The sequence below is a fragment of the Gallus gallus genome, chromosome 6 (genome assembly GCF_016699485.2).
Source record: "Gallus gallus isolate bGalGal1 chromosome 6, bGalGal1.mat.broiler.GRCg7b, whole genome shotgun sequence".
NCBI lineage: Eukaryota > Metazoa > Chordata > Aves > Galliformes > Phasianidae > Gallus > Gallus gallus.
This window is the reverse complement of record NC_052537.1, coordinates 5,863,865-5,889,746: the sequence shown is the minus strand read 5'-3', so window position 1 is coordinate 5,889,746 and position 25,882 is coordinate 5,863,865. Positions and strand designations below refer to the sequence as shown.

The following is a 25,882-nucleotide window of genomic DNA, read 5'->3' as shown; positions in this document are numbered from 1 at the left end:
GGGGGCACCTTCGCCGGTTTGGAGGGATTTCACGTGAGGTGCTAATTACGAGTCTTTGTGTGTATTTCGTGTACCCAGAACCGCTCCGGGCTTCCCCTAGGAGGAGGAGGGTACCGCCCCGAGTTACTTGACGGGGCGGAGCAGCCGCTCAAGCACCGCCTTTCTGAGGGGAGCGCTTCGCGCCCTCAGAGCCGCTGCCCCGCCTCGCGCATGCGCCGTGCCGCGGGGCGGTTGGCGGGCTGCGGGCGGGATGGGGCTGCTGCAGGACTGCCAGGCCGCCTTCGGCGCCGCCGACCTGTACCGCGCGCTGGGCGTCCGCCGGGAGGCCTCGCCTGAGGAGATCCGCCGCGCCTATCACCGCGCCTCGCTCCGCGTCCACCCCGACCGGGCCGAGCCCGATGCCAAGGAGGAGGCGACGCGGCTCTTCCAGGTGAGTGCGGGCGGGCGGCTTGCTGGCTGGCTGGCTGACCGAGCGACCGGCTGACTGACCGAGCGACCGGCCCCACAGATCCTGGGCAAGGCCTACGCCGTGCTGAGCGATGCGGAACAGCGCGCGGTGTACGACGAGCAGGGCACGGTGGACGAGGAGGGCGAGGCGCTGCGGGCTGAGCGGGACTGGCAGGAGTACTGGAGGCTGCTCTTCAAGAAGGTGAGGGCCGGGGGCTGGGCGCTTCTCTGCTGCAGGCTGACACGCAGTCTGCTTTTTGCTGCTGTCCCTTCGTTTTGTGAGCAAATCGCCTAACTCAGCTGCGGGCTCTCTTTGCTTCAGATCACCATCAAAGATATTCAAGACTTTGAGAAGAACTACAAAGATTCAGAGCAAGAGTTAGCGGATATTAAATCAGCCTACATGGATTTTGAGGGTGACATGGACAGAATAATGGAGTCGGTGCTGTGTGTGGACTACACGGATGAGCCGAGAGTGAAGAAGATCATAGAAAGAGCCATCGATGCTGGAGAACTCCCGTCCTACAAAGCGTTTGTGAAAGAGTCCAAGCAGAAAATGACGGCAAGGAAGAGGCGGGTGGGTACCAACCAGGGACCAAAAGGCAGCAGCGTGCACGATGAGCCTCTCATCTCCCTTGGGGGAAGTTAATTCAATTGCACTTAGGACAGATATTTGCCACAGGGTTGCAGATCTGCTCGGTACCTTCTACTTCCACGCTTTATTTTCCAGCTCCCTCCTCTCTCCGTAACTATTGCTTACACCAAGTCCAGCCAAATCGTTCAGAGGGTTGGAGTAGTAACAGCCTACTGCTGTCTGTACCTTCTTTACTCTGTTTCAGCATTATCTACAGTAACCTATTATAGCTCAGAATGTCTCTTCGTTCAGTTATAAAGTTACAGTCACTAGAGCTAAGAGTACATGGGGGAAATATAATTTGCTTGCTTATTGACGAATGAAATAACAGCCTGGGCTAAATTCTTTCCAACTTACCAATTTGTTTGTTTGTTTTGACGCTTTGTACCCTGTACGTAACAGTAATCTTTAACTCATAGAAAATACAATGGCTGTTAGGACAAAAAAGAAGCGTGGGTGTGGGGAACAGGATGGGAATGGACATCTAGTAGTGTTCAGCACTGCCAAAACAGCAAGGAACTGCCCCACTACCCACCTGGCCCTATGTGATAATCCATTTGTGGCCAACCTTGGAAACTCTGCTTCCTTGTGGCTCTCAGTGTGTAAATGCAAAACTTAAGTGTTCAGTAACTATTGTAAGACATCCGCACGCAAAATACTTTTCTAAAGGCTACTTTGCTACTTCAGGCTGAAAAAGAAGCTAAGGAGGCAGAAGAGAGCAGAAAAGAACTGGGCCTCGGTGATGGAGAAGATGACTTGAAGGCACTGATTCAAGTAAGGCCTTAAGCATCCATTGAAGATACTGTGTTCCTGGCTGAAAATTGTGTTATCCCTGAGCATCTTTACATGTAGGATCTTTGCAGCTCTTCTTGCATAAAAGCTTCCCGATGAGGAAGGAAATACCCTGTTTAGGTTCTGGTTTTCAGTCCTGCCTTTTTTAATGTCCGGTGGGCTTAAAATAGGATGTTGAAATTAAATGATTCCTCAGATTGTATTGGAGTTTTGGGTCTAAACAAGAAACTCTTAGCTGTACATTGTGAATTTTCAATGCCCCTCTTTACCTTTGTCCCAATACTTGACAGAAGTATAGAGCCTAGAGAGCAAAGTAGGCTTTGACTTGACAGAACTCTGCTTCCTGTAGCCTGTGTTCCCTACTGAATATACTCCAGAGTTGGAAGCAGCTATCTAACTTCATTAGAATGTTCCGTATTGAGCAGTAATAGAGGTTTGTTTTGGTTTTCCTCCCCCAGAGCAGAAATAAAGACCGAAAAAAGGAAATGGATGACTTCCTGGCCCAAATGGAAGCAAAATATGGGAGTAATGCTAAAAAGGGAGGAAAGAAGACTGCAGCCAAGAAAGGAAAGAAATAAAGGACTGTATATGCTGAAGTGTCAGGTATCCTTTCAGTTGGGAACATGTGGATTGGGGAGAGTTTCAGAGGTTTTCTGGACTGCTGTTTCAGAGCGTGTGTGCATCAACTTGCTGTGACTGAGGAGCATGATGCAGAACGCATTGTGAACAAGAAAGACAAAGCATTCTTGCGCTACTGTTTAAAATCATTTGGGTGCTTTTTAGTTAAGGTCAAACCAATTCTTGGCTATTAGTTTTGTTACAGTAAGGAAGCGCTGAGATGCCTGGGATGGCTGCCTGTTTATTCAGCTTGTGCTGAATCGTGTTCAGGACTGTCAGTACTGCTGATGGTGAAACAGTGTGATCCCACACCTCTTTGCCACTCGTTCCTGTGGCTTTTGAGTTAGATACCTTATCCTTCTGTTGTTCATACTTTTCTTTTCTGACCAATCCCGGGCAGTTTTTAGAGATCTTTGCACTACAGCTCCACAGGTATTTCTCAGAGATTCCACGGGTTTTATAACAACTTTGGAAAATAGAAGATTTAATAAATGGTTTTGCAGAACTTTGTGCTATCTTGCTTCCCCACGCGCTCTGTGTTACCTAAGCATTCAAAACACACTGATCACGTTGGTACTTATTTTTATTGAAGTAAATACTGCATACTTTTTTAGCAGCTGAAAACACATCTGCGCTGTTACATGTGCTGGTGTTAGAGAGTTATACAAAAGGGCCACTTATATTTATAAACTAATCTTTCCCAGTGGCATGTAAGCAGATGCTTTAAGAAGATGAGACTGCAGCAAGTATGTGAGTGACTTGGCAGAAAGTCTCCTAACGCCTTCTAACGTGCTGGTGTGATACAATAAACTAAGAAACCCACAGAACACAGTGGCTTTGTGTGTGTCTAGGATTCGTGGTGTCCCATGACGAGGGACTTCGAATGCCTAGAAATACATTGTCTGTTATTTCAGTGGCATCACACTCCTGCTATGGGATGATAGGGATTACTTCTGACTCCTGCTTTAGTGTGCTCCGTGTTTGTCAACAGTTCTGTCATTTCAGAAGTGCTCTTGTAAGATGTGTAAGTATACATAAGTTTTTTTTTAATTTCTGCTCTTTTAAAACTGCTTTATGTAGTGGGTCAGGGTATGAATTTGAAAAGTAACTTGCTGTAGCTGAAAGAAATGAGGCTGGCTTTATTTAGGGATTGTTCTTCAAAGGCCACATGACGAACACCTACTTTGGAGTTGAAGGTCCCTGCCACTTCAGTGATAGAATTCAGCAGCTATTTACTAGAGCTTCCTAAGGGAAAGCCAGAGGTAGTGTGGGAAAAGAGTTCCCTTTTAGCTGCTTTAAACAGTTATCCTGATTCAGAAAGAGTTTAGTAGGTCTCTGCGTTGGTTAACACACAGGACTTAAACATAACTCTTGCTGTACAAAACAGATATCAAACAGTATCAACAAATCTCTCAGCCATTTGTATAGAAACCAAAAGTTACCTTACGATAAGATGGCTTTCATTTTTTTAATGCCTTGTCTCCTCCCCTAGGCTACAAAATACTGCATTATGGTACTGGAAGTCTGTTCAAGTTTGTGTAGTTCTTAAGCACTATGTTGGTCCCTGAGGAATGGCACTGGTTTTTAAAGAGGATGCTTGTCTCCAGTTAGCTTGAGATAACGAAATGATACACTGCACGGCATTCTGCTAGTCTTAACCATTAGAAAAACTCTGTTTTGAAACAGTTTAGTGACCACTGGCTGCTTTTAGGCATGCATTTATCTATTCAAACTTGAGAGACGTACACTGAGCCCAAAGCTGCTTTTTCCTCTGGAAATGCAAAGGAAGGAGTTAACCTTCCATCTGTACACTTCTGCTTGGCTTTCTTTTCCATTCTTTTTGATCAGAGCACGCTTGAATTAAGTAGATGCTTCAATCAGCAGAAGAACTTCAGTCTAGTTCCAAAACCATTAGCTGTTGTGTAGGTACTGCTAACACTTAGTAGATTGCATAGCTTACAGTGGAAAGTAGAGGAGCCACTTCATAAAAAATCCTGACCAGTTGTTTCCATTCTGAACTGGAACTTGGAAAATACTAACCATAGGGAAACTTAGGAAAAGTGCTTTTATATTGAATGATGAAGGATCAACTGTTTTCTTGTAGCACAGTCACAGTTAGAATGCAGAAGTGGCTACCTTCAGCTTGTCTTTACGCTTGCTTGTCATCTGGTGCTTACTGCTTGGGAGCAAGACCTTCAGCTAAGCATTTATTTTGAAAAGGCTGTATTTTGTGTTTTCATTTTACTGGGAGCCACAAGGGCAACTAAGCTGGTACCTCCACCGTGTCTCTCATGGTGCGTGTTGGGGACCTTCGGGATGGAATGCAGAAATACCTACACAACTGCAGTGGGAGTTTCTTTGTTTCCTTCTGTTTAGTTTTTGAGAAATGGAGACTGACCTATTCTGTGAAACTGCATAAAACATCTCGCCAGGAAGACAACGTACGTACTTGGAATACTCTCTGGAACTGCTTGCAGTAAGAGTCCTTTTTGTCCCTTAAACTTTCTTCAGACACCGAGAACTAGGTTTATATGTAAGTATATAACACAGGAGGGTTCAGTGGGATGCTACCCTTAAAGCTGTTAGTTTCCTTCATCTGTTTTGCTACCTTATTTTTACACAACTGTTAATATCTGCTGCAACTACTACGGAATTCATAACTTGTCTACGCTGAGTTGTAGAAACCAGTATCATATACACAGCTTCCTTTCAATAGTATAATATTGCTTTAAGTATATAAATAGAGCTTTAAACATAACTTTAAAAACTACTGCTATGGAATGCCTGATTAATCTTTCGTAGAGCCAATGGAAAAATCAGCAGGTCCTGCAATGCATGCCTGTAACATGAACCAGTCACAAAACAATAATAATAGAAAACAGCAGTGATTTAAAGTATTTGCTAGGTTTTCTAGGAGTTAGTTTTCACTGGAGGATAGCTTTTTGTATTGGTAGAAAATGGAATGTGCAAGTATATCCCTTCTAATCTTTGGCAGTTGCTTCTTAGAAGATATAAAAATAAGGTTGTTTGTAAGGAAGGGTGCTTGAAGACTCCCTGTAAACAGCCCTGACGTTCTTGAGAGGTCATCTGTGACTTTCCTGGAGGTGGATGTGCACTTCTTTTCATGACACGTTAGAAGCCCTGCTTGCTTTTTGTGACTGATCCACTTCGACTTTGGCCTTTCACAGAACCGTGTGGCTGAAGACCTAATAAAGACATCGCGTACAACTTTAAGACTTCTAGAAGTTCCTGAAGCTAAGTACTTAAATGCAGCTACTAATACGAAGATGGAGGGTTTTTCTGGCTTCTTATTCTAGCTATCAGTCAGTTCATCAGTAACTTAAAAACTATTTCATATAACTTTCATGGTGATTTGCTGTTTCTTTCAGCCTGAGGCCTTCTTAAGAGGAAAGTAATCACTTAACAAACAATGTAATCAACTGGAACCTTGAATTTTAGATATGACTGTCTTTTCCAAAGGGGTGAAAGGTATGACTTCTTCATTGCTGGGATCTGCCCTGCTCTGTGATCTCCTATGATGCATTCATGTCTACAAAGTTTTTGTAATTTCAGATTGTTTTCTGTCAGTACAACAGTCATAAAACTCATTTAATTAGAAACCCTCCTTCAACTAAGAAGAAGTTTTATTTCAATTTAGTACTTTCATTAAATAAAACTCAGATTGCCTCTTATACCACTTGTATTACTGGTAGTGTAGGTCATCCAGCTGTTAAACAAGCTACAAGTGCCCTTCAGTCCTCTGATCAGTGTTTATGTGCTTGCGACCCCTTATCTATTGCAGCTGCTATCTTTTGCAGCTTTAATTCCATCTTTTTAGTATACATACTCTTCTTATGTGAGAAATCCTCCTAACTCCATTGTGGGCCCCAAAACACAGTGATGAGAAGCCTACTTCTCCCTTGATCTCCTGATGAGCTTACCTGAACCTGCTGATGCTCTGCTTGTCCAAGCATGATTGCCATAATCAATAACAGTGCAAGAACGGCGATGCTGTGGATCCGGCTGAAAAGACAGTTCAAGGTCTTTGTGTTTGCATGAAAAGAATGGTGACATCAAGATTATAACGCAGCTGAAAACAACTTGATTGGACTTATTTTCTAAGAGAGCAAATTTATAAGATGCTGTAATGTACTAAGTAGAACTTCTACATGTTTGAAGAGGTTTAGATCAACCTCAGGAGAAGAAAATATGCTTTTCTAACACTCTTAGGATGACCACGGGACGACTTAGAGGGATTCTTAACACTTCTGAAAATTGTTTTGTTTCAAAATAGGCTTTTAGAAAGTTTGTACGTTGGTAACCGGAGAGCCAAGGACGTTCCACATGGAAACTAACAAGCCTCATGGCACCGATCACCCGTGGCATTTGGTTCTCACGTAATCTGTCTGTGATAACTACCAAAGCCCCCTAGTCAGTAACAGAGGATGACTTGGTATCATTTGCTATGCTTTACCAAGAATACGTTGGTTGTTTTAGGCCTGGAGAAATGATCAGGTAAGAAGAGCCTCTCATGTAGCTGCTGGTGAGTATCTTCATGTGTTGTTACGCTGTGAGCTCGACTTGAGTTTCCTCGAGATTTCTGCATTAAAGAATAATAGGATTATTACTTTTCCATATTGCAGCAGTACACTGAATTTAATTACCCTAAGAATTAAAGCTAGTTTTCCAAGACAAAACGTTCCACACCTACTTATGGGGAGGAAGAAAACTCTGGCACTTATTGGAGTTGCAGCATTCAACTCTAGATGATGCTGTTGGTCAAAAGCCACGCAGAATTTTAGTGTATCTATTTCAGCTGCTTTCACAAGATGAGAAACAAACAGGAACTCCTGCGTTTGGTAATTTCATCGGCACTAACTACGATTTTAGCATGTCCAGTAGGGAAATCAAATGGTTCTGCCTGTTACCGTTTGCCTCTGCGATCCTGCGGTGCTCGCGTGTTCTGCCACGTCGGTGGTACCGATAGGTGGTAGGAGACTGTTTCGATTCAGCAGCAGTGGGGAGGGTGAGGTCAGCTGCTCGTGTGCAGTCAGGCTGCAAGGCATTGGGAAGGACAGGAAAACAGAGAGTTTATATGCTTCACTGTGTGTAAACATACAGTATTTTAAGTTTGCTTGACTTTGTGTAGGCTTTCAGTGTTAGTAAGAGCAATGGATGCAGAACATCTGCTGTGAAATGCTGGCATTAGGGCTAACTGTGGAGACTGGCTTTAAAAAATGAGTTCTGCAGCAGGTTAAGTTTGGCAGAAAACTCTTTATTACTAAGGCTTTCTACTTCTTAGGGTGTTTAATATTCAGCTTGTAGGTAAAAGCAAGTCTGAGAAGGAATACTCTGGTGGTGGGAGTATACACAGGCCAGGTGGTGGATGAACTGCACGTCATCTAGCACAGTTTGAAGGGGCATGTTATGTGGCTGGTACTGCAGAATGTAAGCTATCTAAGTGTGTCTCTATGGACCAGTGCTGCACAAAGTCTAGAAAGCAGCTGCCATCCATGTTATAAGGTCTTTCTAGATACAGCACTTTTCACATGGAAGTTATCTGTGTATTACTGTGCATTGGAGAAGTGCTGGAAATAATCTTTTTTGTTGTTGTTGTTTTATTTTATTTTACTTTAGGACAAGGGGGAATGGTCTTAAACTGGGACAGGGGAGGTTTAGGTTGGATATTAGGGGGAAGTTTTTCACCCATAGGGTGATGATGCACTGGAACAGGTTGCCCAGGGAGGCTGTGGATGCCCCATCCATGCAGGCATTCAAGACCAGGCTGGATGTGGCTCTGGGCAGCCTGGTCTGCTGGTTGGCGACCCTGCACATAGCAGGGGGATGGAACTAAATGGTCACTGTGGTCCTCTATAACCCAGGCCATTCTATGAGTCTATGATCAGGAGGCAGAGCTTCTATGCTCTGACTGAAGAAAGGTTGTTCTGTAAAAATGTATTAGAAAAGCTTCAAACCACAGTCAGCATTTTAAAAAAGACTTTGCTTATGCTCTCTACGTGCATTTAAACATATTTGCTAGTATGGAGGGAGTTGGCAAGAACTGCTAAATGGATGAAAGCATAAGGCAAGGGGACAGAAATGTTTATGACAGACTGGAGGAACACAGAAGCCTAAGTTGTACTGTTTGGACATTTGTTCTTGTCCATTCATGTGACAGATTAGATGAGTTCATAGGTAAACTGATCAACTAGAAGGAAACGATGTTAGTTCGTACTACTTGTGTATTATACAAGTTCTGTAAAGCCTGTGTTATTTTTCTATACCCATAGTCCCTGTAAGACTACACTCAGATCATTATGCCCAACAGAAATATATTCTGGACACAAGTGAAGGTTCACTGAGGTCAGTCAGAGTCATTTAGTTCTTTTCATGCTCCTAACAGGTTACCCAAGATGTGCACCCTGTCCATCTAGTCTGGGCAAGAACAGCAAAAGTAAGTTACCATTAAAAGCTGTGCTTTTTCTCAAGTTCATCTTGAAAATAAGCTATAGAGAAGGAAAGCTGATGTCAAGAGAGAGTGGTATCTGCTGTGCTTGGACTGGACAGACTGGAGGGTATAATTTTCATTCAGAACTGCATAACACAGTTCAGTGAATCACAGCTTGTAACCCAGTAAACTAACAACCTAGCTTTCTCGGGGAAAATACCATCGATTCTTTCTTAAATCAAAAGATTCACCTTCTTTCAATTTAACCGAATGCCCTTTGTGTAAGCTGGGTTCTCTAAATGTGGTAATTTGCCATGAGAAACTGGTTTGGAAACATACAATCGAGGTCCCCTGAAGACATCGTCCACAGAGCGCGGGGTCGCAGTGCGAGACTGACTCGTGCCGATGGGGTGCAGGGTGCGCGGCGGCGGGTTTCGCCTTTTGGAGCTGTGAGACAGAGGTGATGTGCTGAGCTCCAGAGGAGGGCGATTTGGCCATGCTTTGTTTGAGAGGACGGAACTGGAGCCTGGGCGTTTGTCATCCAGGTCCCTAATTAAAGAATCACAGAGATACTTTTGCCATGACTGATAACCGCCTCGTCTCTGCACTGTTAGCTGCGTGTGATGTTACTAACATAGAGGTGATTGGGGTTTTTTTCTGGCTTGGTTTTTCTCGCTACCATACGGAATCACTTACAGCTAAATTAGATAATGATAGCGGGTGGGGAAGAAAAAAGCCTATATATAATGTGTGTATGTACACATAGACATATATATTATTTACTGAACTATTAACTTATTGTTTGAATATGTCCGCATAAAAGTTATAATTCTACATAGCATATACATAAAAACACTGCAACCAGCAGTTCTCACAGCCATAGCCTAGATGGAACAGAAGTCCTCCCCTAGGAAGTGAGCAAATCAGGTTCTGCATCCCATTCTGAGCTTCATCTCTTTTCACAGCATCAGTTGGTGCTACCACCAACGCCACAGCCATTCACTAGAAGGTACATCAGCAGCAAATAAAGACCATACTCGAAGTATAACGTTTGATAAGGGATAATACATAAAGAAGCAAGAAAATAAATGAGAATTCATTTCGCTGGGGTAGAAAATTATTTCATACTGTTTCGGATTGAATCCCTCTCACTGTGAGTGCGTTCTGCTTTAAAACACAATCTATAGCTCTTACAGTGTTTTCTCCATTACAGGCAGATTCCTTTGCTGTAAGTGGATCCCGTGTATCACTATCAAGCCATTTAGATTCCGTTGAGACCCACTGTGTGACCCTTGGTTTACCTGAAAGATAAATTAAAAAATAAAAATAAAAAAAATCACTGTTTGGCCATGACATACACCTATATTTATACATTTTGACCTCTCTAATACTTCTGAAGGAAAGAAACCCATTTCATTCATGAAATCCATATATATATATATATATATGTATACATCCTCATTTATACAATTTCCTCCATCTAAGATAGCATTTCATTCTTCTTGCAAATGGTAGTGCTTAGACAGTGTATCATGTGTGCTGCTGTGTCACCTTCAGTAATTCCCAGCTAAGCCTCTTGTTTGGACAACGTGGTCATCCAACAATGGCTATAATCAGGAGTTCTACACAACTCTTTTTTCCAGCGTGTGTTGGCATTATGTCAAGGACAGACCTGGACACTCCTCTCCTGGAATACAGACTGATCTTGAAAACATGACATTCTTCCCACCATAACAACCGCAAACGGAAAAGAACAGAGCTTAAATCTCTCCAGCCATACATACTTGAGGTGGTTTTCTCCTCTTTTTGGTTTTGCGGCCGCATCTGGGTTTTGGGCACTACACATACAGTAACAGGAATGTGAGGAAGATGCAGGGGGTAGAAATAAAGGAGAAGTAAAAAGAAATAAAGAGTTGAATTAAAATGGAATGAACAGAGATAACACTTGGTGCTCACCACTCTAGGAGCATATAATCTAAAGCAGTCAAATTCAGAGTCTGGGGGGAAAAAAAAAACAACTGTTGTACAAATTCACCAAGACTTATTCTCTTTCCTCATCAGTTAACTACAGCTAGGCTAGTGAGAATGGGATCTCACACACAATCCTGCATCTCACAACGCTGCTAAACTTAGAAAGAGCTGCATCATTACCGAGCAGTCACCACACGGCACTGCAATACACATGTAAAATATTACATTGCAGTATTAAAGAGAAAAATAAGATAACTTGCAGCTGAGGAGCAACAGAACTTCAGTGGTCAGCAAGGACAGTCAGCAGCCATGCACCAACCAAACTAGTCACGCAGCTAAAGAGTTCCTGACATACGTGAATCTATACTTCTGTAGCACTGTATTGAGTCATCCTTACACCAAGCAGCTGGCTAGAAGTACTTACCAGATTTGATGTCACTGAGGGCATTTTAGTTTGTGGCACACGAGGTAATAGCACTGGCGGAGGATCAAACTGCTGGGGGCTTCCAGAATCTGCTCGGATTGCTTCTACTTTTATGATATTTTTCTCATCATCTACGTAAAGCAAGAGGGAATCCCTGTCAGTACAGACTACTGACACTCTTATTTGTGCACAGTACTACGACAGTCATCTTAACCATTAAGCTCTGTTAGATCTTTTAAAGGCACATCTTATGCGGTTAGCAAATAACCTTTTTCAGCCCTGAAGATATTCCCATATGCATCTCTCATTGCATCCTTGCAAAACTGAGTAACTGAAATCCCCTCTGAATCTTCAGTTTAACTGTGATCCTTACCAGAGGCTGACACTTCCCAGTGTCTGCTGATCAGTTCTTCCATGCAGCCTAGCACTTCGCTCCACACGTCATCGAACACAAATGCGAGCACAGAATCCTTCATGCAGGAATATGGAGAGATAGGAGGAAACCCCAATTTCCGTCTACTAGAAGAGAGTCTAATTTTCCTCTCGTGCAGTTCCTCCTCCCTGTAAAAACAGGGGCATTATACGTACCACAAACACACGTTCTTTATCTCTTGTGTTTTTGTTTCACTTCTGCCCTATTTTCTACTAAGCTGAAACAGGTCAAGGCAGCTGGCTGAATGGCTTGAAGGAGAGGAGAGATTTCATATTTATCATAGAATCATTTGAGTTGCAAGTGACCTTTAAAAGTCATCTGGTCCAACTCCCCTGCAATGAACAGGGGCACCCACAGCTCCATCAGGAGCTCAGAGCCTTGTCCAGCCTGACCTCGAATGCCTCCAGGGATGGGGCATCCACCATCACACAGCATCACACAGTACTGTTTTCCAAGAGCCGACAGTATGATAAACAGCAATATCAAATGACTTAGTCTAAGAAGAAGCAATCTTTTTCCACTGCTTCTGGAACACTTCTGTACCCTGGGTACATGAATGGGTACTCCTCCCAGAACTCACTGTTGGCTGTGAAATGACTACGACAATCACCTTTTCAACTACACGCCTTAGTTCCCCCATACAGAATCACTATAAATTATATATGCTAATATTTTATAACAGATCAAAGTTGCATTTAAAAATAAATTAGAGTTACAGTAATTTTTCTTCATCACATTGTTAGGTGGAAAGCCTGGGAGATGACTGCTTGAAAAAGCGTATGCTCACCTGCCAAAATACATTTTGTAAAAGGGAGAAAAAAATACTGATGTGAGCACAGTCGTTATGGCTTTTGGATCTGTTCCCTGAATTAGTACTTACCATCAAAAAGCTAACAACGTTGGAAAAAATAAGTTATCCTCTATTTTACCAATATTTTACAGATGCAGCAATATTGTTTGCTGCAACGGTATCTTTGGCCTGGTCAAAGCATGCCACCTACTGACTTGAATCTCATGGTCCAGGCAGCTAAAGGGCCTCATTTATTAAAACCAGTGAAACAGATATTAAGTGACATTATCACCCAGAGTTCTTAGCCAGGCCATATGTTCACATTGTTCAGTTGAATAAAGTAAAGAGACAAAAGGAATCCTCTTTATGCCCCTCTCAATCCCCTCTTCTTAAGATAAAAATAGCGGTTCTATTTATAAGCAAGCACTGATTCTTAAATTACCACTAAAAACCTGGGAAGGTACAATTCTACCCAAGATGTCTGTCTGTACACTGCAGTACAAAGCAGAAAAGCACGCTGCTAGTGTATAACAAACAGCTATGAATTTGACTTAGTGCAACAAACGTATAGCATTTAAAGAAGTCTTAAATACGCCAATATGTAGCAGGCTCTTAGTTACAGCACAATTAACTTCATATAAACCACAAACAAAAAGAGCCATTGTGAGAAACTACGTAAAGTTCAGAAAAAGACAGAACAAAATACTGTGTTACAGAAGGTGGATAAAGAAAAATTTCCAACGCCCTACCAACCCCAGGCTTATGAAAATTCTCTAGAGGAAAAAGCACTTTATAAACCAATAGCGAAACCAAATAGATCTGTATCTTAAGAAGAAAAATTCTGGGACGCTGGTACTGTCTTAATGCTCAAGACTTACACATCTCTGCAGTCAAATGCTAAATATTCCTCCATTATGCCTTCAGAGACAATTACTCCATCTTCACCTTCTTCGCTGTCTGGAGAACACGAGGTTGGAGACTTGGAACGGTCGGCCTTCTTGAGAACAGGAGAAACAGAAAGAGGCACCTTCTTGCCAAAAACACTAAATCTGAACAGGTGACAGTTTTCAGAAAGCAGAAATGAGAAGAAGTTGTTATTCCACTTCCGGTAGCAGCATTGAGTGAGCAGAGAAACAACGCAGTAGGTAACACCAGGTATTCCGGAGCCAGTGAATTTATGCCCAGTTAATAAATGCCTAACAATAAAACCAGCCACAATATCTCTATATCCTTTGAAAGTCAGCAGTGGCAAAGGTATTTCTACTTACTGACTGGCTTACTGTAGAGAGCAACAAGGATAGCTGGATGCCCTTGCTATTCTGAATGTAGTTTTCCTCAGTTAAAAATGAAAAAGAAACAAACAAACAAAAAAACACGCTGTGTTCAAAACCCAGCCTAACCAAAAAGCTAAACCATCACTCCGCACATTGCTCACTGTTCAAGAAGCCAACTACTGCAGTCCAATGACGAAAAAATCACCTTCCCAGCCTAGTACAGTCTGGATCAACTGCTGGTACTTACTCATTAGAGCCTTCTTCCTGCGATGGACTTACATCTGATGAACCTAAACTTGCAGAAGGTGAACTTGAATACCATTCATACCCTTCGTCTTTGGGGATCACTATCTGCTTTCCCACAACCCTGCCAGGGCAAAAGCAGAGGATAACAAAATCAGAAAGTGTTCCAAGTGGGATTTTGGAAGATTATTAGAACGTGCAAAAGCAAATCTTAAAAATTCTATTGGGAAGCTATGCAATTTTCTTGGTAATAGTTAAACATGGTTCTAGTTGTTTTCCCTACTACAGATTGCTTCAGGTAAATCCATTAAGAAAAATGCTGTTGATTTTTTTTCAGGCCCTGCTAATAGCAAGACTTGAATACAGAAAAAACTGTTTGTGTACATGTAATGAAGATTTAAAACTTTCAAGACAGCCATAAGGACACACTGTAACTCCATCATAAAAGGCCACCAAGTTTGTCAGGCATGACTTGCCCTTGGTGAAGCCATGTTGGTTACCACCAATCACCTCATGTTTATTTTCCATGTGCCTTAGTAGGGCCTTCGGTAGGATCTCCTCCATGATCTTGCCAGGCACAGAGGTGAGACTGACTGGCCTGTAGTTCCCTGGATATTCTTTTTTTTCCTTTCTTGAAAATGGGGGCTGTTTCCTCTTCTCCAATTGGCAGAAACTTCACCAGACTGCCACGACCTTTCAAATAAGATGGATAGCAGCTTGGCAACTTCATCCGCCAGTTCCCTCAGAACCCGTGGATGGATCTCATCAGCTCTAATGGACTTGTGCTCCTTTAGGTTCTTTAGATGGTCTCGAACCTGATCTTCATGTAGATCAGACAGATCTACCTTCTCCAAGTTCTCACCTTTGCTTTCTGCAGCTTGGGCAGTGCAGCCAGAGCCCTTGCTGGTGAAGACTGAGGCAAAGAAGTCATCGAGCACTTCAGCTTTCTCCATATCCCTTGTGATCAGGTCTCCAGTTTCCTTCCAGAGAGGGCCCACATCCTCTCCGGCCTTTCTTTTATCACTGATACACCTGTAGAACTTCTTCTAGTTCCTCTTTATGACCCTGGGTAGATTTAATTCTGTCTGGGTTTTAGCTTTCCTAACCCGATCCCTGGCTGCTGGGACAGCTTCTTTGTAGTCCTGCCAGGTAACACGTTCCTGCTTCCACTCCACCAGCAGCATGTTTTTTAATGACAACAGCAGGCAGACCAACAGGGTCATATCTCTATCTGCTATATAATTGCATAAAACGACCCTGCTGTCTTAAAAGCAACTGTTACCAGCCCTACCTTTTATAACTGTGTTGCTATTGACATTAATCTGTTAATAAAATACCTGAGATGAGGAAAGTTGGACGTCCACTGTTGGCATTCTTCCTGCAGTCCCTCAACATGGACATTTTCTTTCTGTTCATAGAGCAGCTCATCGAGTTGCCTGAACATGTTCTGAACTTGTTGTGTGGCAGCTTTATCAAATTCCTAGAAAAGAAAGCCATCCATCAAAGACCTAGTGAATAGCATTTAAAGATCATTTTAAACTTGTTTTTTTAAGTTGTAAAAGACCATTACTGCATCTTGAGTAACATATAAATATCCAGAAGCTTTCAACAAAGTGTAGTCCAATAAACTCACACCAAGTATCTGAAAGTTATCCACTCCTGTTTTGGACTCCAAAAGAGCAGCATTTACTATGTTGTATGTAAATTTACACATTGAGAGATTTGTATTCCCAAAGTTTTAGACCAGAAATGCAACGAGCCTATTGTCTTTTGATCTGACTGAAGGTAAAGATGGGAAAAAGGCCAACGGGATGTTTTTTTCTATGCCCAACATCACGACTTGAGCCAGTCCTCAGCTTTATCCTGCAACGCGTTTACAATGGTATCTCAAACATCTTTTTAGCCACAGTGGTAGGTTTGCTCTGGATGACCATGTTCTACTCACGTCATAGCCCCAGGAGAAGATGGAGCTGTCCTCGGTGGAGGTGCCTGCGTAACTCGGGCTAGCAGACCATGAATTCCCATCATCAGTTGGAGTCACAGAAGGGTAATCTGATTCCTTTGAGATTTCGGACTCACTGAATTGCACATGTTGAGGGGAAAAGAAAAAAAGAAGAAAAAATGAAACACAAGCCAGCAACGCAGTCACAGAAAAGCAGGTGCAGAGGCCGTGTTCAGAAATGATACCATTCTGAAGTGAAGCCTAAGGCTACCGACCGTACGACTGCCATCAGTACAACTCAACACAAAGCTGATGGTTCTTCCCGTGGTCTCCAGACCAGGATCTGTCTCCTGCAGTGCCACGTACCTTGAAGCCCCCGGGCAGCTCTCAGAGGTGGGTGTGATGGGGCTGGGCTCTGGCAGCGGGTGGTGCCGCACGGCGTGCTGCGTCAGGCCTTGTCTACAAGCAAGAGCAGACCCTAACATCACTGTGGGCTGTAGCTCCGTAGCTCCCAAGCTTTATGTGCACTCTGGTTTTTGAGGAATGCCACAGCTTGCATAACTGAACTCCTTTATTCCCGTTAGCCTCATTCATGTTAGAATTAAGACACCAGGACAAACTCCAGGCTGAACGCAGTATTAGAGGCCTTGGCTTGGAAACCGGCGTCATCCCTTCAGGCCAAACCGTGCAGTGACGGGCTGCAGCCGCGAGAGCAGCCGTGACACAGCTGTGCTCCGTGCCTCACGCTCCCACGGGGCTACGAGGGCCTCCAGCCGGAGCGTGGGCAAACCCTTCGGAGCGGCATTCGCTAGCTCCGAGCTCGGCTGCGGGGAGACGGGAGAAGCCCCCCCCGGGCCCCGCGGCTCCCTCCCCGGCCCGGCCCCACCCGCGTCCCGAGCGGCGGCGGCCACTCACGGCTGCAGAGCGCCGGGGGGCACCGGTTTCCTGGCGTATCGCGAGATCATCCTCCGCCCGCCTCGGCGCCGCTCAGCGCCGCGCCGAACGGCCCGCCGCCATCACGGCGCCCCGGGGAGGCGGAGCGCTGCGCGCGGCGCGGCACGGCACGGCACGGCACGGAACGGCACGGCGCGATGGAGGGCTGCGGGAGGGCCGCGCCGGCCGAGGACGCCGTGCGCTACCGCCTGTTCGCCGCGCCGGGGGCGGGCGGCGAGGAGCGGCTGCGGCGCTGCGCCGACGGCATCGCGGTGCGCCTGGCGCCGCTGCTGGCCGCGTACATCTGGCAGAGGCAGCGCTTCCGGCTGCGATACGTGCCGCCGTGCGGTGAGCGGGGCGCGGGGCCGTGGGGACGGGCTGGGCGGACCGGACCGGACCGGACCGGACCGAGCGGGCTTTCCCAACCGGGAACGGTCGTGCGGTTCTATTCCGGCAGGAGACACTCCGGAGCACATCGGCGGCAGCACGCTGTTCGGGGACAACGTGGAGGACGAGTGGTTCATCGTGTACCTCGTGCGGGAGATCAGCCGCGCCTTCCCGGAGCTGGCGGCCAGGTGGGGCTCTGCGTTACCCCGCGGCGCCGGGGCTGCACCCACAGAGCGCCTTCGGCGGCGCCCCGCGGCGCGCTGTGTGCCAAGCCGGGCTCTCTTTGGGCAGGGTCGATGACAACGACGGGGAGTTCCTGCTGATCGAGGCGGCCGATTTCCTCCCGAAGTGGCTGAGTCCTGAGAACAGCGAGAACAGGGTGAGCGCACCGCAGCCGCTCGGGAGCGTATCAGCAGGAGGGGGGACGGCTGTTTACGAGGGTGGATAGCGATAGGACAGGGGGGAATGGTTTTAAACCGGGACAGGGGAGGTTTAGGTTGGATATTAGGAGGAAATTTTTCACCCAGAGGGTGGTGACGCACTGAACAGGTTGTCCAAGGAGGCTGTGGATGCCCCATCCCTGGAGGCATTCAAGGCCAGGCTGGATGTGGCTCTGGGCAGCCTGGTGTGGTGATTGGCAACTCTGCACATAGCAGGGGGTTGAAACCAGGTCATCATTGTGGTCCATTTCAACCCAGGCCATTCTATGATTCTATGCCTGAGGCCATTGATGGGACCCTGGGCATCCTGAGCTGCTGGGGAGGCAGCCAGCCCGCAGCAGGGAGTTGGAACTATATAGGCTTTGGGGTCCCTTCCAACCTAAGCCATTCTGTGGTTCTCAGATGCTGGTGTGACTGTGCTTTTCCCATCTGCTGAAAACGTTACTGTTTGCCAGGTGTTCTTTTACAAGGGAGAGTTGCACATCATTCCGCTGTCAGAGACCGAAGAGCAGCAGTGGGAGGAGCTGCCTGCTGAAGGCCTCACCATCTCAGAAGCACTGACGTTGTTATCTGCCCATTCAGAGGAGTTCCTGGCCGCAGAACCCATTCGAAGAGCTGTGTATAAACGTATCGATGGGTATGTGCATGGTTTCTTTGGTATTCTGTAACAGATTACTGATTCTGTGCCGTCTGGGGAACTTCACTGTATTCAGTCATTTTCCTATTAGCTTCAGGAGAGCTGGTTCTCTTTTAGCTTTTAGTTTTCCTGGGGTGTTTTACAAATGGGAGACCTCTGCCCTGTAAGCTGCTGTGTTACGTGGGGACTCTGGTGGTGTCATCACTGCTGGGATGCTACACCTACCCGTGGCAGGAGTCACCTTCCTTCCTGTCCTTTAATACTCTGATGAAAATGGCAACAGTAGTTAAAAAGGAGTGCTTGTGGCATGCAGTGCACTGAACACAGCGTTGCAATTGTGTGACACAGATATCCTGAGAAAATCCAGGCCTCTTATCACCGAGCACACTGCTACCTCCCAGCAGGCATCGTGGCAGTGCTGAAGCAGCGCCCGTCGTTGGTGGCTGCAGCAGTCCAGGCCTTCTACCTGCGGGATCCCAGCGACCTGCGGGCATGTCGCTCTTTTCACACTTTCCCTCCAGAGGAGCGTGTGATGACCACGGTAAGTGACCCCTCTCGTGTGTTATTTAAGTTAATGGTTTTTTAGAGATGCCGGGAACTTGGAATATTCACTCAGAGGGGGGTGGAGGATTTTCACCCGGAGGGTGGTGACGCACTGCAACAGGTTGCCCAAGGAGGCTGTGGATGCCCCATCCCTGGAGGCATTCAAGGCCAGGCTGGATGTGGCTCTGGGCAGCCTGGTCTGGTGGTTGGCGACCCTGCACATAGCAGGGGGGTTGAAACTACATGATCATTGTGGTCCTTTTCAACCCAGGCCATTCTGTGATTCCATGATTCTGTGATCTTAGGCAACTATGTATGTATATCTGAAATACTATCTCAGATAAGGTCAGCAACATTGCTGCTTTAAAACCAAATTTGGATGGAACTGCTGGAAAGTTGATGCCCGTACAGAGCCCGGTTGCATCACAGTGAGTGTTTTTCTCTTTCTTTGGCCTTTTCAGGTTACATTCACCAAGTGTTTGTATGCACAGCTCGTGCAGCAGAAGTTTGCCCCAGACAGGCGCAGTGGATACACGCTGCCCCCTCCATCCCACCCGCAGTACAAAGCCCACGAGCTGGGCATGAAGCTGGTAATTACTTTGTATGGATTCTGTACTTAGACTGTTTTGTTTGGTGCTTGGTCCCAGAAGTGACTCTTTGCCTGTAGGTGGCCTGCTTGTACAGAGAAGTGTGAGCAAACTGGCAGTTCTGACTTTACTGTAAATGCAGTATTGCGGGGGGCTACTTACAGAACAGGGGACTCCTGTGCTTCTACCTCTAGAAACCATTCCTTGAGGACTGAAGCCTCAAGGCCGGTACAACACGTGGCTCTGTCCTGCCCCTCAGATTTGGCACGAAACATGTACAACTTGCTGCACAGAGCAAGCATAGGCGAGAGCTGAGATGGGAACAGAGTGGGATTTGTCTGTTGGAAGTACAGAAGGCTCAGTGTGCCCTTGGCCTCTGCGCCAAGTAGAAATACAGCCACATGTGAGAGCAAGCTTTCTCTTCTGAAATTGCCTGTCCTTTGGCTCGTGCCTCAGTGCAGCATGTTTGTATCAGCTACACGGCTTTGCGGTTCAGCATAAAATATAAATACAGCTGAAGTATTGGTGCTTGTATGAGCAGGAGTTGGTGAGCTACAGATCTCTCTTGTAGTTTGCTTTTCTGTGGTTTTCCCTGTAGATAAACTTTATATGTCAGATTGCAGTATCTTGCTCTGGAAGTTGGGATCTCTCTTCCTGCAGCAGTAATAAACCATTTTGATCTTACAGTCAGCTTTGGCCTCTCCTTCCTAAAAGGCAGAATTGAGTGCTCAGTGATAGGGAGTTCTTGATGCAGTCATTTAGAGCTGTGCTGAAGTTTGTCACATCTTGAGAACATCTTCCTGTTGCATCTCTTATACAGGCGCATGGCTTTGAAATATTGTGCTCCAAATGCAGTAAAGTGTCTCCTGATCTGAAGAGAAATGTGTTCAGGGGTCCCCTGTGGGAGAGGTACCTCCACAGCCTGAAGGAAAAGGATTATTTTAAGGTGAAGTATTGTGTCTGTGTGTATCTTTTACATGATCCAGGAAAAAAAAAAGCAGCACAGCTTTTAGCTCTTGAACTTTTGTATGTATTTCTAGCAGGGCACGAAATCTAACGCTTCCAGCTATGGAAAATCCATGAATATCTTCAAAGGAGGCATGTGTGGTTTGTCCCCCTTCAAAATTAATCTATTTATTTTGGAAATTAAGATGGCTTTGAGTAATTATTTGAGGTTTACAGATGGTAAAACTGGAAAATTCTGTCAGAATGGTTAACTTGATATCTTTTAGTTATTGCAAGAGGGGAACGTTCTTATAGTATCACAGTGCCACTTCAGAGAGTAATTCCCAAACATCGTGAGATTTATTCACTGTTTGCATACAGCTGTAACTTTAGTGTAGTAAATCTGCCCTGCTGTGAGAATTACAGCATTCGCTTTGATTGTTTTTCATGTGTGATGTTGCAGTAAATATCTTTATATCTGGCTGTGAAAGCACCTTAGGCCCATTTCCTATACCGTGCTCCAAGTATAAATGGCAAAGCAATATATTACTTGTTCTGAATTTTCCCAGGCAAAAATATCAGTTTGAGGAATAGTTGTAGTTATGAAATCTGGCCGTGAAAAGCAAGTGGAGGGAGAATTGCTTACATTCCTGCTTGTGTGCTGGATTAAACAGGGAGAAATGGAAGGCTCTGCAAAGTACTTGGAACTGTTGCGTATGGCAGAACATTACTTCCAGCAGTCTGTTAACAAGCCAGAAAGGTAAGAGCTGTGTGTAATTGGTGAATACATAGCACCTGCAAGCACTGCAACTAAGTTTGAGTGTTTGTTTTGGTTTTTAAGACTCTCTCCACAAAGTCTGAAGCTGTTTTCGTTTGTGCATTTAATATAGGTTGCTGTGACTTTGGCATATGAGTATTAATTCGTCTAGTATGCTCTCAGTTAGTAAAAGTTATTACTTGAGTAACTATTTATCTTGGTTTTGTAAAGTATTAAGCTATTCCAAGTGGGTCAAGAGGTGTTATTCATTTGGTTGGTTGGCTATGCAGATTGTGATAGGACAAGGGGGAATGGTTTTAAACTGAGACAAGGGAGGTTTAAGTTGGATATGAGGAGGAAGTTTTTCACCCAGAGGGTGGTGACACACTGGAACAGGTTGCCCAAGGAGGCTGTGGATGCCCCATCCCTGGAGGCATTCAAGGCCAGGCTGGATGTGGCTCTGGGCAGCCTGGTCTGCTGGTTGGCGACCCTGCACATGGCAGGGGGTTGAAACCAGATGATCATTGTGGTCCTTTTCGACCTAGGCCATTCTATGATTCTATGATTCAATCCCAGTGAATAACAAATAAGAAGTAATCTGTCTCCTTTGCTCAAGAAGGCATCTGGCTATGAATATCTTCAAAAGATCCAATCCAAAAAAATAAATCATGGCAAAAGTATCTGAAGATTTGCCAGTCCAAAATATCTTGACTGTTATTTGCTTGAAGGTCCAGTGTGTGGTGTTTGGGATCTGTCTCTGAACATTTACCAAGACAAAATAAGCATTAAAAACAAAGGAAGTAGAAGAGAAATGAGCTTTGGAGACATCAACGAGGAATGTCCCTAATTTACTCTGTCTTATTTTGGCAAATACTGTCTGTGTAGTATGCTGGTCATTCCCCTCAATTTGCTTATCTTTTTACTTCTTTGCACGGAAAGAATAATGTGGAATTTCAGTGGAAAGGTGTGAGGAGTGTCAGATGCCACTGACATGCCAATGCAAGCAAAAATCCATTTCATTCAACTGAATTTTTTTCCTTTTAGCTCTGTTGAAATGAGTCCCGGCGATGAAATCTTGACATTGCTACGGACAACAACGTTTGATGTGAAGGAGTTTGAGAGAGAAGCAACTTGCCTTCCTCCGGAGGATGGTGAGCAGGATGACAGGGGGTGGATTCTTCCTATCACAAACAGTTATTTGTGGTGAGAGAGGGGCAACTGTATGATCTCTTTGCCTACTTCTGTTGTGTCCTGTGGCTGTTAGATTGTTAGTCACGGGCAGTCATTTCACATTGGCAAAACCAGTTCATTTATATAAGCCACAAAATCTGGAGCTGTTAATTGGCAAGATGTGCAATCCAGTTACTGATTTGGTAGCAGTAGGTTAGGAACACCGTGCACACATACACCAAGTCAAGTACTTTGTGTCAACTGTCCACCAGGTGGAGAGTTTTGCCATAGCATATGTCATGAAATCAGTTCCAGTACTGACAATGCAAAGCTTAACCAGTATTCAGTCCATTCTGATGGCCTGTATGGAACCAGCATAAATTTTGTTACAATATTTCCTGACCTGCAGCTGTTGCCAGTGTGCAGTACGGGTCACATCTGTATTTCTGGATGATTTTTTAAGCACTATAACAAACCGTTCTCTGTTCACTCAGCTCCTCACTACTTTGTACCTTGTGTTATCAAGTATCATCTTGAAAACTTAATCGTGCAAATAAAGTGAGCTACAAAATGCTGGCAGTGCTCTCAACCATCTTGTCTGGGACTTGTGAGCCAACAGACCGGTGCTCAAACAGAAAATATGTCCTAAATTGTTTCAGATGACAGTTGGCTGGAGATTACTCCTGATGCTCTGGATCAGATGCTGAAGGAGGCAACCGGTGGATCCCAGCCTTCCTCAAATGAAGAAGAGCAGAAATATGACTTGGAAGCAGTTGCTGAAAGTATGAAGGCTTTTGTGTCCAAAGTCTCAACGCACAAAGGAGCAGAAGTGCCATGGTACTGGTGGTTTTTGTTAAGTTTGGTGTCTAGCGTGGAATGTGATTTCATCCACTTACAGCCCTTTCAGTGATTCTGTGGTCTTTCAAAGTTGGAAAGCGTTCTCTTTAGCAGAGGCCTGAAGCAAATGTCTGAGTTAGTAGCAAATAGCTTTTAAACTGCCTTGGTGACCACTCTGATGCTCTGGTGCAGCTAGAAGTGGTGGAAGACGCTGTATTGTCCAGAGCTTCTACTTAGCTTTGTGGGTTGTTTTGTTTAGTTTAGCACTACGGCACCCAGTCCTTGTCTTTGTTAGGCTTGTGCAAGCATAGGAGCTTTGTTTATTGAAAACATTTTTTATTTCAGGTCACCTGATGAGACCAATGTTACCTTTGATGTAGATTCTTTTACAAAGGCGTTAGACAGAATTTTAGGTGAGACTGCTTGCTTCTTTTGTTGGAATATCTCACGGTTATGTGGTGTCTCTGGGTTTTCTGATGATCCATGTGCACTGTGCTGATTTCCTTGCTGTCTGTGCTTACACAAAAATACACAGGGGCAGACTCAGAAGAGCTGGATTCTGATGATCTGGATGAAGAGGAGGAGTTTAACTTCTCAGACGAGGATGATGATGACTTAGATGCTGAAAATCAAAGGGAAGACGAGGAGGTATCACCTAATGAACTTATAGGCAGTCTTAAGTCATATATGGATGAAATGGACCGTGAACTGGCACAAACCAATGTTGGAAAAAGTTTTACCACTCAGAAGAAAAGGGTAAGTATGCCCTGAATACTAGTTTGTGGCATAATTGCTTTGAGAGCTTTGTTAGGAGAGAAGGAGTATGCTAAAAGAAGTCATTCTGAGTAACGTGATCAGCAATTTCTGTCCTCCAGCCATGTGCTGATTACCAAGAAAAATAATCCTATGGGCAAGTCGCACCACGGTATTTTTTTGGAACCAGAACTTAGCTCAGCTTTAACGTGCACATCAATTCTAAGACTTGGTTTCATGTCCCTGCAAGCTGCAGTTTGAGTTCTTGGGTTTTCATCGTAGATCAGTCCTGTGGGAAGCTGAGCCAGGACTCGCTAACCCTCTGTGTCTTTCTCTTGGAATCTCATCTCTATAATGGAAAGTGATGATTTTTAACTGGCATGAGTATTTGGTGACCACATTCCTGTCTCTGAATGCAGATTAGAACGTACTGAACTTTGTTGGTGATAGAACTGTTTTCTTTTTTTTCTCTTTTTTTATTTTCCCTTTTTTTTGTGTACCATTTGCCTTGATGAAACTTTCTCCTTGTACTTACTGCAGGCAAGTTCTGCTAAAGCAGCTCCATCTCAAAACGCTGGCCTTGGTTCTGAAGAGGAGGATGCTGAGTTGACACCAGTTGATGTGGATATGAACCTAGTAACTAACCTGCTCGAATCTTACAGCGCTCAGGCTGGACTGGCAGGACCCACCTCTAACATTTTACAGAGCATGGGGGTGTATTTACCTGAAAATACAGATCGTATTGGTTCTAGCGAGGGTGCAGCAGAATAAGAGACTGTCTTAATTCAGAAGATGTGGCTGATTGGGAAAAGACACAGATAGAGTAGCAGCATTTGCAAGAAGAGATGAGATATGAATTTAAAGCATTTTATGCTTGTGCTTTGTGTGGCTTCAAAGACGTAAAGAGAGTTTACCTGGAAAAGCTGTCTATTGCATACTGTCTTAGACAGGGTTAGGAGTTTTCCAGTAGTAATATGTTTTCGGAGAACTGCAGGGTGATGTTGTGACTTGAATGAAACCCTTGTTACAAAACGTGTCTTTAAAGCTGACATTCGAACTTGCTCTATTTCTACAATATCCTTTACCCATAGCAAAGTACTGTCAGTATCTGGAAAATGCTGCTGCATTTCGGGGAGACAGAGGAATACCATGCTGGAGGGACACTGTTCTCTTGTGTGGATTTGGGAATGCTGATTCAACGTTCATCAGACATTTTAATGCTTTTCCAGAAGTACAAATGCTGCATTGTAAGAACCTTTGTTGATTGCTGTAAGAATATTTTGTTTTGTTTTTTTACTAATTAGGAGTATTTGATGATGAGTAATCTGATAGAATATGTAAATATTGCTATATTTTTTGAATTTATTTAAAATAAAAACACAAGCACAACATGGTTTCTGGAGCTGCTTTTTTCTTTGAAGGTATGCATAACTTCTGTAGCGAAGTGCTGGAAGTTCTTGGAGTGAAAGCATTTCCACAATGGGCCATTTTTTGGATTCTGTTATGACCGAGCATTGGTAGCGTGCTCTCAGTAGCTGTGTATGAGCTCAGTCTGAACAGTTTGGTTTTGTTGTGTAGGGAAAATGTGACCTAGAATTGCTTTCACATAGAAGGATGAATCAAGTCTGGATATGAAGACTTGGTTTTAACCAGATAAATGTGAAAGAAAATACGTAGCAATTCTTGCTCTATAGAGAGCAAGAAAGCAGACCTGCTGGACTCTGCGTTTCAGCACATCTTTTCTATTCTTCCTTCCACTGGAATTCAAGAGCCCATCACAATTTACATTGAGTGCTAATCTATGAAATGAGTACTCAAACTGGAGATTTAGAAGTCTATCACCCTATAGAGTATCACAATAAGAACATGTTTTGAAG

At 44.5% G+C, this 25,882-nt stretch overlaps 3 protein-coding genes across 6 annotated transcripts; 2 read left to right on the top strand and 1 right to left on the bottom strand.

The window, feature by feature from the left end:
• Positions 1-205: 205 nt before the first annotated feature.
• DNAJC9 (DnaJ heat shock protein family (Hsp40) member C9) lies at positions 206-3,325 on the top strand. Its single transcript, NM_001199525.2, has 5 exons — positions 206-430; positions 509-649; positions 770-1,024; positions 1,769-1,855; positions 2,332-3,325. The coding sequence occupies exons 1-5, from the start codon at positions 251-253 to the stop codon at positions 2,449-2,451; spliced, it is 783 nt and encodes a 260-aa protein (NP_001186454.1). The 5' UTR covers positions 206-250; the 3' UTR covers positions 2,452-3,325.
• Positions 3,057-17,052, bottom strand: FAM149B1 (family with sequence similarity 149 member B1). Of its 4 annotated transcripts, XM_004941978.5 has the most exons (15): positions 16,932-17,052; positions 16,383-16,475; positions 16,020-16,152; positions 15,412-15,554; positions 14,079-14,198; positions 13,436-13,606; positions 11,708-11,895; positions 11,335-11,465; positions 10,724-10,777; positions 10,134-10,240; positions 9,279-9,488; positions 7,420-7,546; positions 6,966-7,091; positions 6,433-6,514; positions 3,057-5,697 (listed from the first exon to the last, which is right to left on the bottom strand). In XM_004941978.5, the coding sequence occupies exons 1-15, from the start codon at positions 16,979-16,981 to the stop codon at positions 5,624-5,626; spliced, it is 1,809 nt and encodes a 602-aa protein (XP_004942035.2). In that variant the 5' UTR covers positions 16,982-17,052; the 3' UTR covers positions 3,057-5,623. The 4 variants fall into 4 exon arrangements, with proteins under 4 accessions (XP_004942035.2, XP_421523.4, XP_040558489.1 ...); XM_421523.8 differs by lacking the exon at positions 10,724-10,777; XM_040702555.2 differs by lacking the exon at positions 16,383-16,475.
• ECD (ecdysoneless cell cycle regulator) lies at positions 16,980-25,394 on the top strand. The gene is made up of 13 exons (NM_001199524.2): positions 16,980-17,297; positions 17,407-17,524; positions 17,628-17,715; positions 18,232-18,413; positions 18,762-18,954; positions 19,418-19,546; positions 20,364-20,489; positions 21,163-21,248; positions 22,290-22,396; positions 23,075-23,252; positions 23,598-23,665; positions 23,788-24,008; positions 24,546-25,394. Exons 1-13 carry the CDS (start codon positions 17,108-17,110, stop codon positions 24,774-24,776), a joined length of 1,917 nt encoding a protein of 638 aa, NP_001186453.2. The 5' UTR covers positions 16,980-17,107; the 3' UTR covers positions 24,777-25,394.
• Positions 25,395-25,882: the final 488 nt, after the last annotated feature.

Bases quoted from the DNA above. Each gene is read 5' to 3' on its own strand.
- DNAJC9 (NM_001199525.2), top strand. From the start codon at position 251: ATGGGGCTGCTGCAGGACTGCCAGGCCGCCTTCGGCGCCGCCGACCTG. The intron at 650-769 runs GTGAGGGCCGGG...TCTTTGCTTCAG, and splicing joins GGAGGCTGCTCTTCAAGAAG to ATCACCATCAAAGATATTCA. The intron at 1,856-2,331 runs GTAAGGCCTTAA...TTCCTCCCCCAG, and splicing joins ACTTGAAGGCACTGATTCAA to AGCAGAAATAAAGACCGAAA.
- ECD (NM_001199524.2), top strand. From the start codon at position 17,108: ATGGAGGGCTGCGGGAGGGCCGCGCCGGCCGAGGACGCCGTGCGCTAC. The intron at 23,253-23,597 runs GTACTGGTGGTT...TTTTTATTTCAG, and splicing joins AAAGGAGCAGAAGTGCCATG to GTCACCTGATGAGACCAATG. The intron at 24,009-24,545 runs GTAAGTATGCCC...TACTTACTGCAG, and splicing joins TTACCACTCAGAAGAAAAGG to GCAAGTTCTGCTAAAGCAGC.
- FAM149B1 (XM_004941978.5), bottom strand. From the start codon at position 16,981: ATGATCTCGCGATACGCCAGGAAACCGGTGCCCCCCGGCGCTCTGCAG. The intron at 16,476-16,931 runs GTGAGTGGCCGC...TCTTGCTTGTAG, and splicing joins CCCCCCGGCGCTCTGCAGCC to ACAAGGCCTGACGCAGCACG. The intron at 11,466-11,707 runs GTAAGGATCACA...TGCTTTACGTAG, and splicing joins CTGGGAAGTGTCAGCCTCTG to ATGATGAGAAAAATATCATA.